The 13,816-nt window shown below is 46.0% G+C and overlaps 1 protein-coding gene across 2 annotated transcripts; it reads left to right on the top strand.

The window, feature by feature from the left end:
• The first annotated feature begins 326 nt into the window (after nucleotides 1-326).
• GPATCH4 (G-patch domain containing 4) lies at nucleotides 327-6,678 on the top strand. 2 transcript variants are annotated; one of them, XM_083370793.1, is made up of 8 exons: nucleotides 327-378; nucleotides 1,029-1,223; nucleotides 3,449-3,522; nucleotides 3,992-4,084; nucleotides 5,352-5,456; nucleotides 5,566-5,660; nucleotides 5,761-5,811; nucleotides 6,218-6,678. In XM_083370793.1, exons 2-8 carry the CDS (start codon nucleotides 1,109-1,111, stop codon nucleotides 6,483-6,485), a joined length of 801 nt encoding a protein of 266 aa, XP_083226919.1. In that variant the 5' UTR covers nucleotides 327-378; nucleotides 1,029-1,108; the 3' UTR covers nucleotides 6,486-6,678. The 2 variants fall into 2 exon arrangements, with proteins under 2 accessions (XP_083226919.1, XP_083226920.1); XM_083370794.1 differs by lacking the exon at nucleotides 327-378 and having other exon boundaries at nucleotides 3,121-3,522.
• The last annotated feature ends 7,138 nt before the right edge of the window (nucleotides 6,679-13,816 follow it).

Genomic DNA, 13,816 nt, shown 5'->3' with positions numbered 1-13,816 from the left:
GTTCTGTGTCCGTGGGAAAGCAGGCTGGCGGGGGAGGGCCGGCCAGGCGAGCCTTTTCCCGGCGTAGCACCCCTCGAGCCAAGGCCGCCACTTATCGCGGCTCCAATCACGCGATCCTTCAGGGACCGCCCTCCTCGCCACTTCTCCGCGCAGCATGTGACCAATAGGCGAGCTTATTTCGGGCGTGCTGGGGTGTCCGGCCAATGAGAAGGTTTCTCTCGGGCCTATCGCATCTTCCAGTCCTTCGAGCCAATCCGAAGTCTCGTTTCTGGCAGAATCCTTGTGACAGTCCAATCAGAAGGCGGCTCCGCAGTCCCGGCCCGCCCTTCCGGGAAGCCTCAGCGCCAGTGGGGGAGCACGCGGCGGGGAGAGGCGCGGGTAAGCCGGGTCCGCTGTGGCCGGGCGCCGGGGTCGGCGGTGGGAGGTCCGGGCAGGACTCAGGTGCCATCCGCCGCCGGAGGCCACTTGCTGGCTGGGAAGGATGGATGCCTGGCATCCGTCGCAGGACGCGGGCCTGGTTCTCCCGGCAGCGCAGAGATGCCGGCTGAACCCGCCACGGGTGGCCCGGATGTTGATGTTGCGTCCTCTCCTCCCTTGGGTCTCCGTCTCTCTTTCTCCCTCGCCCTCCGTGCGCTGCCTTAAGTCCAGCGAAAAATGCAGGCGGGCTGGCTTGTGTCCGTGAAAGAGGATAACGGGAGACTGCACGGTTCATTCTTGCCATTTGCTTTGCTCGGAAACTGAGCAACAGAAAAAGTGCAAATCTTTTCTCCTAGAGTTGTACAGGACAACTTTTCTTTAAACCGGGAACCGTCAACCTCTGCCTTCTAAATGAGTGGAGGATACACTGTATTTTACAGTTGTGCCCATGAGATAAAGCCCAGTCCCTGGTGTTGCTGTTGCATTCTTGGGATGAAGAGACTTTATGTTGCTCAGGCTTTCTGGCTTAAGATTCCATAATACGTGGCTGCATGTTACAACTCTAGAATTGAGTGCCTCTCCCTAACGGGATGTGTTTCTCTTTCCAACAGCTGGTGATCGTGGAGGCAGAATAAGGATTGATCTGCCTTTAGAACTAGAGATTTTCATTGGGTGCTTAGCCAATTCAATCATGAAGAGTGATTTTCTGAAAGAGGAGAAGAAGAAAAAGAAGAGGATGGCAGTGACGACAAGCAAAGGGCTGAAATTTGCAAGGAAGCAGTTGGAGAAGCATGGATGGAAAAAAGGTGCAGGGCTTCACCTGTTTTAAGTTTGCCTCTCTTGGGTTCGGCTCTGCGCACTTAAGCAGAGCAGAAATGTATTTATTTTCTTTATTAATCAAATTTATATAGCTGCCCAGCTCAGCAAAAGCAACTCTGGGCAACACCCAACAAATGGTTCGCTTGCATTCATGTCGGAAGTACCAAGACACTTCCGGGTTAAAAGAATTAGTTGGTAACACCATCATTACCCAAGGGTACTCCAGTTGGGTACTCCTTTCACGTCCCCATTTATAAGCCCACCTAAGTGCTACGAATTCCCCTGTCCAGTCGTGCCCAAATCTAGGCAACAGTGCTCATCTCCATTTTTTAGCCTAGGGAGCCAATATTGTCCAAAGACACTTTCCATAGTCATGAATATAAGCTGAGGTACACGGAACGCTGTTACCTTCTGACTGAAGTGGTACCTATTTATCTACTTGCATTTGCTCGCTTTTGAACTGTTAGGAGCAAATGATGGAAGCTCACCATGTCACACAGCAGCACTTGGCTTGCAGGCTTGCTGATTGGCAACCCATGAGTCAGTATTTATTTATTTAAGCATGTCATACATGGACTAGAAATATATATTAACATTTCATACCCCAATAAAATACAAATGTTAAAAAGATTTCTGTTCAAATATCAATGCCTGGGCCATCTAACCACCGAAGGGCAGTGTCGTTTGGATTAAAAGAAATCAGACACGAGGCCTGGTGGATGCCCTCAGCTTTCAGCTGTCACAATGTGATCTACAGATTATTATTATTATTATTATTATTATTATTATTATTATTATTATTATTATTATTATTATTATTTATTAAATTTATATGCCGCCCTTCTCCCTAAGGACTCAGGGCGGCTCACAACAATAAAAAATTAAAAAACATAGAATACAAAGATTAAAAAAGAATTAAACAACAAAGAAATAAAGGACAATTTAAGCCGATAAAAAACAAATTTAAAAAACCATGATCAGTCCAGGCCCGCTTGTTAGAACAATCATGTCTTCAGGTCATGGCGGAAGGATCGAAGGTCAGGGGCCATCCGCAGCTTTTTTAAAAAGATACAAATCCTAGTGAAGATGGAATAAAAATAAAAATAAACTCGGCAATGGAGCATCTAAGCACGACAGTAATGAACCAAATGGAATTAATAGTTGGTGTTTACATGTTTATGCCCTTTAAAAACAGAAAATTAGAATTTGAAAAAAGTTTCTAAGTTCTGTGTTCCTTGTGGAGTATCTCTAAATTTAACTTGAATGTCATACTTTTCTATGGCTTATAGAAATTCTGGGCCAGATTTGCCATATAACATGGAAAAGTCTGATACAAATGTGATAGTTAAGTAAATAAGGATCTACGGTTAAAACAATTTTCTGGATTAGATAACTGAATTTTTCATATAATTTACTGTTGCGAATTTTGCTGAGTTGGAAGGCCCCAAAGCCACAGGAAAGTACCTCAAACCCACTGTCCACTGTGGCATATCAGGTGCAGATTTCTGGATTTTAATTCATTAAATATGATTCAAACAAAATCCTCTTTTTGGACCTAAGGATTAACTGTTTCTGTCATTCAAAATGAAAATACATACCAGTCTGCCCGACAATGATCATCCTAGCTAGAGTAATTCTGAATTACAGTCCAGTAATTCCAACTCCTTGGAATGACACAGGCATTATTAAAGTGAAAGTGTGGTGCTGAAAGCGAATATTGATTGATTTTAGCAAAGCATTTGACAGTTTGTTCTGAATAATAATGTTCTCAAGTGTGGATTGGATGACAGGATATTGCTAGACCTTGATTTACAACCCTTCAAAGTTACACTGATGCTGAACAAAATGACTCAGCTCCGGTCCTCACACTTGCTACCCTTGCAGCGGTCAAGATTCATGAAGTGATGGCCATCTGTGACCTTCCCAGCCAGCTTCTAACAACAAAGTCCGTGGGGAAAGCTGATTTCACTTAACAACTTATGATTCACTTAACTGCAGCAAAAAATCATAGAATCAGGCCCGACTTGCCTCACACAGCAATGGAAATGCCAGTCCCAATTACGATCAAAAGTTGAGGACCACCTTCAGTTGTAGGTCTGGCTCAGAAATCATACTCAGAGTTGGTTCCTTGAAGAAGATGCTGCAGGTTTGTTCTTAGGTTTATTCCAATATGTTAATGAAAAAGAGGAAGGAATGTTTTCTTTTCTTTTAGGTAAAGGACTTGGAAAGCAAGAAAATGGGATCGCTGAAGCCCTAAAAGTCAAAATGAAATGCAACACAGCCGGGGTAAGGAAGGGTTAGACTTTGAGCCAACCAGTGGGAGGAGGCGGGGGGGGTCTCAGAGAGACAGTGAAACTGAAGGCAGCGTTTCAAAAGTCACCTCTCCTCTTTCGAGCAAAGCCAGCCTTTTGTCCTATGTTGCATTCAGGGCTCACTTTGACTATTCCTAAGCATGTTCTTGCCTGCCAGTCCAGCCTTGAGGATCAGTAGTTTCATGAGTTATAAAATGGTTTTGCACTTGCTTACTGGACCATAGTTCAGATTTTATGTAAAGTCTGTAGAGAATTATCTACGTTTAGCATGGAGCTCCTGGTTAGATGAGTGGGGACTAACTGGAGGCACACTAGAGAATCAGGTGGGTGGGGGACAGTTACTTTCTTGTTTTAGGGTTCCTTCCAAGTTTGGAAAGTTCTTAATGACTGGAGAATTTGAAGCTTGTAGGCAAGATCTGTGACCCTGCCTCCTCCTGACCCAGGTGGGGCACGACTCAGCTAAGGAGTTCACCTTCCACTGGTGGGACCATCTGTTCAACTCATCTGCTGCCAACATTACAGTAGAAGCTGGGCAGGTAAGGGGGCACTGGCTGGTCTTGACATAGTGATAGCTTCGGTTTGGCAGTTTGCCACTGAAGCTGTAAATCTTAAGCCATAGAGTGGTCCTGTGTCAACAAGACAGGTGCTAATTTGAGAACGGGATCAACATCCAAAGGTTTATGAATTTATTATTTTTTCTCTTTTTTTTGTAATATATTTTGATTTTTTTAAAAACATAAATCACAATAATTGGTGAACTGTGTGTTGTCTGGATTACATTTGTAAAACAATCTTTAACAATTGATTTCTATAATCCATAATCCACATAATAAGTTGATTTCCTCTTTTCCCAAAATATCCTCTTTTGCAAACATTGAGTTAATACAGTTCTTATTGTTTTGATAGATAACAATGAAATATATAATTTTTCCCAATATTCCTAAAAATAATAATCACATCAATATTATTTCTTTTCTATCCAGTCATTCTGGTTGCCTTATCGTAGATCCTGTTACAGTCCTTATTTTAATTTGTTCAAATTCTAGGTATTCTTACTGGTTAAGATTTTCTCAAAAATTAATTACACTTAAAAATTTAACTCGTATTTTTCCATATGAACCATCTCACACTTGTACATTTCTTAAGGAATAGATAAAACAATGAAAAGAAAGGAGAGCAAGAGTAAAAAACAAAAAATATAGCCTCCCATAGCCTCTGCCCCCCTCCTCCTTTCTCTTCCGGGTGTGCCGGAAGTGCCGATCCTGGTGCCTTTGTCTGGCCCCAGCAGCTCCTGAGGACTCTCTCAGGGCAAGTCCTGCGCTGCGCCGCTTTAGCTCGTTCCCTCCTCCTGCGAGTCCTGTGCTGCACTAGAGCAGCAGGCCAGATAAAAAGACAAGGCGGGCCGTAGTTTGAGGACTCCTGTTCTAGGACCTTCCCTAGTCAGGAGAGTCATAAGGAATGCTGTTTCCTTCTGTTGGTAGTTGAAAAGGCTATAGCCAGGGGAAAACACTTCAGGGATCCCTCCCTGGGCACATCTTTTTCTACAAGCTTTGGTTGTTGAGGTAAAAATAGATTTATTGAATTGAACATAATACACAGCAATTGAACACAGCTGTCACATTGGTTGACCATTGTGTACAGTTTATTTTTTCTGTGAAGCAAGCCAATATGTACAGAAGTCCTTGGGCTTTCCACCAATATCATCTGTGCAGGTAAATAACCTCCAGTCCATTTCACAAATGACAGGACGTGAAAGGCTTGTTTGGGTGTAGCTGCACCTCTGAACTTTCATTCCTTCACCAGGATGGGGTCCAGGTGAGAAAAAAATCTGAGCGAGAGGGGCCAGTCACAAGTACAAAGCCATGGCGAGCCGAGGAGAGGAACATGCTCTACAACCGCTTTGTGAAGGTGACAGGGACTGTGGTGGAGTACCAATGCCTGGGAGACCCTTGGGATGGGGCTTTTCCTAGGTACTGGGCAGAGTGCCAGAGACTTGTCTGATTTGCCCTCCTTGCAGGCAGCTACCCTGATATCTGGCACAGAGGAGCCTATGAACCCCGTGTCCTCCGTAGAGCAGGAAGAGGAGAAACTAGACCTCGCCACAGCAAGGAGGTAAGGCTGAGGAGGGGTCTGGAGAATTCTGGCTCTTGTCCCACCCAAGCCATGCAAATGCTGACCAGGTTGGTTCCCCCTCCCCTTCTGTCTCTTGCAGGCTGACTGACCAGGAACTGTTCCAGGCCTGTGGGGGAAGAACAGTCCACAAGTGAGCAAGCGGGAGGATGGACCTAGACACAGGTTTTTTTTGGGGGGAAGACCCAGTGCCAGGCAGTGCTGGATGGGTTGGGGTGCTACAAGTAAAGGCAGACCCTCTGAACCGATGGAGCAGGCCTTTGTCCCAGTCACACAGGGCTTACCAGGGCTGGGGTTTACCCATTGGGTTTGGCTGTCATGCTGGCCTGGCTACTGCAGGGCCCCCACTGAAGTTCCCTCACAGAAAGGGCAGGAGAGGGCAGCTGAGTCCCCCTGCCCATGTGGGTCTTCCTTTATCCCGGCCCCTCCTGTGCTGTTGCCAAGCTAGGCCAGCAGCTCCTGCCTTCCAATCCCGCGAACATCAAGGCAGGCTCAGTCTCATGTCTCGGTCTCATGTCTCGCCTTTGCTGCTTCTCCAGGGGTGCTCGGCATGGCATCACGATGAGGGCAAAGCTTGCCCGGCTGGAAGAGCAGGAAAAGGCTTTCTTGGCTAGCTCTGCCCAGTGGAAGGACGGGCTAGGGACGGCCCCCAGCAGCTGCCCTGACCCGCAAGCCAAGAAATGCAAAAGAATCAAAACACGGGCTGCTACAGAGAAGAACCAGGTGGGGGGGGACTGCCTCAAGGCCAAGCCCAGGAAGAAGAAGAAGAAGAAGAAGAAGAATGGCAAGGAGTTGAATGGGCCCTAGGGAGACGGCAGGCCAAGCGTGGCAGCCAGAGGAGCAGAACGGCTGGGAGCTTCAGCCTTGCTCGAGCTGCACTTGTATGTTCAACCTCCGGCCCTTGTCCAACAAAGGACTGGCTCATCTCCTTCACTAAGGAGTGTGTTATGTTGAAAATTGTACAGATAAATTATTTTTACATAAATAGAAAATACATCTACACAATATTGCTTAATTTTCCTTAAAGGCTTGGAAGTCAGAGGCTTCCTTTGCCTATAGATTTCTTGTTCATACTGCAAGGGGTGTGTGTGTGCGTGTGTGTCTCTCTGACAGCATCTCTTGCTCCCGGAAAAAATAGATTGAAGTATCAGATTTTGAAAAATAATATTAAAATTTAAAATGAAGGTAAGGATACTTAAAATTTGACAGTAAACGTTAATGAAAAGGCAGGGGGAGGGCTTTGGGGTCACTAACCAGCTTCTCCATGACCCCCCACCCCCTCCAAGCGAAATGGCAAAGGCAGTTCTTGAGATATTTTCAAAAGTCCAGATGGGGGCAATGCCTCATTTTGGGGAGTGGGGAATATTCCACTGGGGGGGGGAAGGGGAAGCTTCTTCCTGCCAGGCACCCACAGTCCTTTGGCTGATGGGTCTGCAACAGGATAAAAGATGGCGAGATAAAGAGAAGTTCTTTTTTTTTATTGAAAAGTTTTACAATACACTTTTAAATACAAAAAACTCCTCCCCCTCCCCTCTCCCCAACCCCTCCCTCCCCTCCCCCCTCCCCAACTTCCCAGAGCTGAATACAGGGTATAAAAATACAAACAAGCATAATCTAAAATATGCTAACAACAATAAGACATTAAATTCTATCGCACTTTAACTCTTCATCGTCAAAATATTAATAAAATACCTACTAACTAGTTATACATCATAGATCCAGTACTTATTCAAATGCTAAATGAAACTTTTTAGTCCCATATTTATGCTGAATATATTCAATCCATCTCCTCCATTCCACAATGTATCTCTGTTGCGATTGGTCTTTCAAATACGCTGAAATCTTTGCCATTTCCGCCAAGTTAGAAACTTTTAAAGTCCACTCTTCTATAGTCGGCAGTTCTTCCTTCTTCCAATATTGCGCTACTAAAAGTCTTGCTGCCGTAATTAAATTCAACATCAACTTAGTATCTATAACAGTAGTATCTGTAATAATACCCAATAAAAACAATTGCGGAGAAAACTTTATCCTTTTCTTAAATATCTTTTGCATATTCCACCAAATTTTAATCCAAAAAGCTTTGACCTTTTTACAAGTCCACCATATATGAAAATACGTTGCATCCTCACAACCACACCTCCAACATTTGGGCTGGCAGTTCGGATACATACTTGCTAATTTTTTCGGATCTAAGTGCCACCTTTAAAACATTTTATAAAAATTCTCTCTTAAATTTTGGGCCTGTGTAAATTTTACATTTCTAACCCAGATCTTTTCCCAAGTCTTATCTTGCGGCGATAAGGACGGCGAAGTCTAACTACTTTGCCGCCCTTATCGCGTCCGCAGATAATCGCCCGGCCGCCCTGTTTAGGGTGACTCGCTCCCTCCTTAATCAGGAGGTGAGAGAGGATCCCTTGCAGGGACGAGCCGAGGAGTTTAGTCATCATCTGGCGGACAAAATCGCTCGGATCCGGACCGGCTTGGACTCTGACTGGGCAGAGTCTAATGTGGAGGAATCAGGCGGTCTTGAGCACGTTATCTGGAATGAGTTCGACCCTGTTTCCCCTGATGATGTGGACAGGATCATGGGGAGACTGAGCACCACCACCTGTTTGTTGGATCCGTGCCCCTCCTGGCTAGCTTATGCGGCTTGGGAAGGAACACGAGGCTGGTTCCATGCAGTAATAACTGCTTCCTTGAAGGAGGGTGTCTTTCCTGCCGCTTTGAAGGAGGCGGTGGTGAGACCCCTTCTCAAGAAGCCTGCTTTGGACCCAGCTGTTTTAAACAACTACCGTCCAGTCTCCAACCTTCGCTTTCTGGTGAAGGTTGTTGGGAGCGTGGTGGCGCATCAGCTCCCTCTGTTCCTGGAGGAAACTGATTATCTGGACCCGTACCAATCGGGCTTCAGGCCCGGACACAGCACGGAGACGGCATTGGTCGCGCTGGTGAATGATCTCTGGAGGGCTAGGGACAGGGGTTGCTCCTCTGTCCTGGTCCTATTAGATCTCTCAGCGGCGTTCAATACCATCGACCATGGTATCCTACTGCGGCGTCTCAGGGGGCTGGGAGTGGGAGGCACCGTTTTACGGTGGTTCTCCTCCTACCTCCAGGGCTGCTCGCAGTCGGTGTTGACAGGAGGGCAGAGATCCGCCCCGAGGTCTCTCATTTGTGGAGTTCCTCAGGGGTCGGTTCTCTCGCCTCTCCTGTTCAACATCTATATGAAGCCGCTGGGCGAGATCATTCGTGGTTTTGGGGTGGGGTATCATCAGTACGCTGATGATACCCAACTTTTTCTTTCCACCCGAACCAACCCAGTGGTGCCCTCTCCGTGATGTCCCGGTGCCTGGAGGCGGTTCAGGTCTGGATGGGGAGAAACAGGCTTCGTCTCAATCCCGCCAAGACTGAGTGGCTGTGCATATTGGCATCTCGGGTTAACCAAGTTATTCCATCCTTAATGATGGGGGGTGAGGTGTTACCCCCCGTCGATAGGGCTCGCAACTTGGGCGTCCTCCTGGATTCACGGTTCAATTTTGAAGACCATATAGGAGCCGTGACCAGGGGGGCTTTTGCTCAGGTTCGCCTGGTGCGCCAGTTGCGTCCCTATCTGGACCGAGACGCCCTACGCACAGTTACTCGCGCGCTTGTGACCTCCCGTTTGGACTACTGTAACGCTCTCTACATGGGGCTGCCCTTGAAGACCACTCGGAGGCTTCAACTGGTGCAGAATGCGGCCGCGCGAGTTGTAATGGGGGTTTCCCGATACTCCCATGTAACACCTCTACTCCGTGAGCTGCATTGGCTTCCGGTTGCCCTCCGGGTGAAATTCAAGGTGCTGGTTATCACCTATAAAGCCCTACATGGCCTGGGTCCGGGATATCTGAGGGAACACCTGCTGCCGGCATCAAACGCCCTTCGCCCAGTGCGCTCCCACAGGGAGGGTCTGCTCAGGGTTCCGCCGGTAAGAGATTGCCGGCGGGTGACACCCAGGGATAGGGCCTTCTCGGTGGGAGCGCCTGCCCTCTGGAACCAGCTGCCGGTGGAACTGAGAACTGCCCCCGACCTCCGATCATTCCGCCGGGGCCTGAAGACCTGGCTCTTCGAGCTCTCGGGCCCAGGCTGAGGAGAAATTTTTAATTGGGTTTTTTTTTAATTGAGTACAGGGTCAATTTAATATTATTTAATTTGGTTTTTTAACTTTTGTATGTTGGATTTTTAATTCCCTGTAAACCGCCCTGAGTCCTCAGGGAATAGGGCGGTATATAAATGTAACTAAATAAATAAATAAATAAGTGTCCATTGTTATAACTTCTTGAAAATTCTGAGCCCACTTTATCATACAGTCTAACAAGTTCTGTTTCTGAATCAATTTCTATCAATGCATTATATACCCTTTTTATATGTGCTTGACCTTGATCTCTAATTTGTTTTACCAAATTTTCATCAGTCATCGAAAAACCAACTTTCTGGTCCTCTTTCCATCTAGCCTGTAATTGTCCATACTGAAACCAAGTTTGTACAATGTTTTCTTCTTTTAAAATATTATATGGCTTTATTTGCCATACATTCCTCTCTAAACTTAAGATTTACTTATATGTAGTCTCATCATGTTTAAATCCCACATTTATATTTTCTATTGCGTTTTTAGGTATTGCCCAAATGGGTATCTTATAATTTAACTTATGTCTATACTTTTTCCAAACTCGCAACAGAGCATACCTTAAAATATGTATCTTAAAACACCTTATCCACCTTATCATAAAATAAATATGCATGCCAACCAAATAACAAATCATGACCCTCAAGATTTAATAATCTCCCTTGTGTTAAATTAAACCAGTCACTTATCGCTGACAAGACAGCAGCCTCATAAGAAATGCAAAAGAATCAAAACACGGGCTGCTACAGAGAAGAACCAGGTGGGGGGGGGGACTGCCTCAAGGCCAAGCCCAGGAAGAAGAATGGCAAGGAGTTGAATGGGCCCTAGGGAGACGGCAGGCCAAGCGTGGCAGCCAGAGGAGCAGAACGGCTGGGAGCTTCAGCCTTGCTCGAGCTGCACTTGTATTTTCAACCTCCGGCCCTTGTCCAACAAAGGACTGGCTCATCTTCACTAAGGAGTGTGTTATGTTGAAAATTGTACAGATAAATTATTTTTACATAAATAGAAAATACATCTACACAATATTGCTTAATTTTCCTTAAAGGCTTGGAAGTCAGAGGCCTCCTTTGCCTATAGATTTCTTGTTCATACTGCAAGGGGTGTGTGTGTGCTTGTGTGTCTCTCTGACAGCATCTCTTGTTCCCGGAAAAAATAGATTGAAGTATCAGATTTTGAAAAATAATATTAAAATTTAAAATGAAGGTTGTTGTTGTTGTTAGCTGCGAAGTCGTGTCCGACCCATCGCGACCCTATGGACAACATTCCTCCAGGCCTTCCTGTCCTCTACCATCTTCTGGAGTCCATTTAAGCTCACGCCTACTGCTTCAGTGACTCCATCCAGCCACCTCATTCTCTGTCGTCCCCTTCTTCTATTGCCCTCGATCTTCCCCAGCATTAGGCTCTTCTCCAGGGAGTCCTTCCTTCTCATTAGGTGGCCAAAGTACTTGAGTTTTAGCTTCAGGATCTGGCCTTCTAAAGAGCAGTCAGGATTGATCTCCTCTAGGACTGACCGGTTTGATCGCCTTGCAGTCCAAGGGACTCGCAGGAGTCTTCTCCAGCACCACAGTTCAAAGGCCTCAATTCTTTGGCGCTCAGCCTTTCTTATGGTCCAACTTTCACTACCATACATTGCAACTGGAAAGACCATAGCCTTGACTATACGCACTTTTGTTGACAGGGTGATGTCTCTGCTTTTTAGTGTGCTGTCTAGATTTGCCATGGCTTTCCTCCCCAGGAGCAAGTGTTTTTTAATTTCTTGGCTACAGTTCCCATCTGCAGTGATCTTGGAGCCCAGGAAAATAAAATCTGTCACTACCTCCATTTCTTCCCCATCTATTTGCCAGGAATTGAGAGGGCCAGATGCCATGATCTTGGTTTTCTTAATGTTAAGTTTCAACCCAAGTTTTGCACTCTCCTTTTCACCTGCAACAAGAGGCTCTTTAGTTCTTCTTCACTTTCTGCCATTAGAGTGGTATCATCTGCGTATCTTAGGTTGTTAATATTTCTTCCGGCAATCTTAATTCCAACTTTTGATTCATCTAGCCCTGCCTTTCTCATGATGTGCTCTGCATATAAGTTAAATAGGCAGGGCGACAGTATACAGCCTTGCCGGACTCCTTTCCCAATTTTGAACCAATCAGTGGTTCCGTGTCCAGTTCTCACTGTTGCTTCTTGACCCGCATATAGGTTTCTCAAGAGACCAATAAGATGGTCTGGTACTCCCATCTCTTTAAGAACTTGCCACAGTTTGTTATGATCCACACAATCAAAGGCTTTAGCATAGTCAATGAAGCAGAAGTAGATGTTTTTCTGGAACTCCCTAGCTTTCTCCATGATCCAGCGTATGTTGGCAATTTGATCTCTAGTTCCTCTGCCTCTTCGAAATCCTGCCTGCACTTCTGGTAGTTCTCGATCCACATACTGCTGAAGTCTAGCTTGTAGGATTTTAAGCATGACTTTACTAGCATGAGAAATGAGTGCAATGGTGCGATAGTTTGAACATTCTTTGGCACTGCCTTTCTTTGGAATTGGAATGTAAACTGATCTTTTCCAATCCTGTGGCCACTGTTGAGTTTTCCAAATTTGCTGGCAAATTGAGTGTAGCACTTTTACTGCATTGTCTTTTAAGATTTTGAATAGCTCAGCTGGAATACTGTCACCTCCACTAGCTTTGTTGTTGCTCAGCTTTTCTAAGGCCCACTTCACTTCACATTCTAGGATGTCTGGCTCGAGGTCAGTGACCACCTCATTGTGATTATCAGGGACGTTAAGCTCATTCTTGTATAGTTCTTCTGTGTAATTTTGCCACCTCTTCTTAATCTCTTCTGCCTCTGTTAGGTCCCTGCCATTTTGGTCCTTTATCATGCCCATTTTTGCATTAAACGTTCCCTTCATTTCTCCAATTTTCTTGAAAAGATCTCTGGTCCTCCCTATTCTATTGTTTTCTTCTATTTCTTTGCACTGTTCATTTAAGAAGGCATTCTTATCTCTTCTAGCTATTCTCTGGAATTCTGCATTCAATTGGGTGTATCTTTCTTTTTCTCCCTTGCCTTTCGCTTCCCTCCTTTCCTCAGCTATTTGCAAAGCTTCCTCAGACAGCCATTTTGCTTTCTTGCATTTCTTTTTCTTTGGGATGGTTTTGGTTGCTACCTGTTGTACAATGTCACGAACCTCTTTCCATAGTTCTTCAGGCACTCTGTCTATACTTAAAATTTGACAGTAAACGTTAATGAAAAGGCAGGGGGAGGGCTTTGGGGTCACTAACCAGCTTCTCCATGACCCCCCACCCCCTCCAAGCGAAATGGCAAAGGCAGTTCTTGAGATATTTTCAAAAGTCCAGATGGGGGCAATGCCTCATTTTGGGGAGTGGGAAATATTCCACTGGGGGGGGGAAGGGGAAGCTTCTTCCTGCCAGGCACCCACAGTCCTTTGGCTGATGGGTCTGCAACAGGATAAAAGATGGCGAGATAAAGAGAAGGGTTCTTTACTCCCAGCAAGTTGGTTCCCCATGTGTTTGTGATTGCTCCCCCCCCCAAGGCTTTTCTGTCCAATGATCCCTCATGGTGGATCCCTTCCTAGAATAGATCCTGTCCTCTCTCCCCACATGCAATCAATTTCTGGCATGGGGGGGGGAGGAAAGTTAGGCCTTTCGTAGGGTTTTGGAGCAAGACCTGCTGAGATGCGGTTGGTCCCAGGGCTCCCCCAGAGGGCCAGCCAGTAGCTGCCGAGGGAGGATCTTTTGAGGGGACAGGCTGCCAGGTGGCCCAGCCGCAGTCCCGCTTGCGTCCGTCTCTGTCTCATGCGGGCTGCCCTTTGTCTGCCTCTCGGGGGAAACCAGGCAGGGGCAGAACGGGAGGAAACGAAGCAGTCAGGCAAAAGTAGCCAAGTTCTCCAGTAAAATGTTTCTGTGGCAGGAACTCTGGAGAAGATTCGGTGTCCCAAATCATCAATGAAACCCGGGAAGCAGCGCGTCAGGGCCGGC

Source organism: Vipera ursinii (genome assembly GCF_947247035.1).
Source record: "Vipera ursinii genome assembly, chromosome: 10".
In the NCBI taxonomy this organism is placed as follows: Eukaryota; Metazoa; Chordata; class Lepidosauria; order Squamata; family Viperidae; genus Vipera; species Vipera ursinii.
This window is presented reverse-complemented; position numbering and strand designations above follow the sequence as displayed.

What these genes read in the sequence shown, in the direction of transcription:
- GPATCH4 (XM_083370793.1), top strand. Translation starts at nt 1,109, where the DNA reads ATGAAGAGTGATTTTCTGAAAGAGGAGAAGAAGAAAAAGAAGAGGATG. An exon ending in GAAGCATGGATGGAAAAAAG is followed by an intron (nt 1,224 to 3,448) that starts GTGCAGGGCTTC and finishes CTTTTCTTTTAG; the next exon opens with GTAAAGGACTTGGAAAGCAA. An exon ending in TGAAATGCAACACAGCCGGG is followed by an intron (nt 3,523 to 3,991) that starts GTAAGGAAGGGT and finishes CTCCTGACCCAG; the next exon opens with GTGGGGCACGACTCAGCTAA.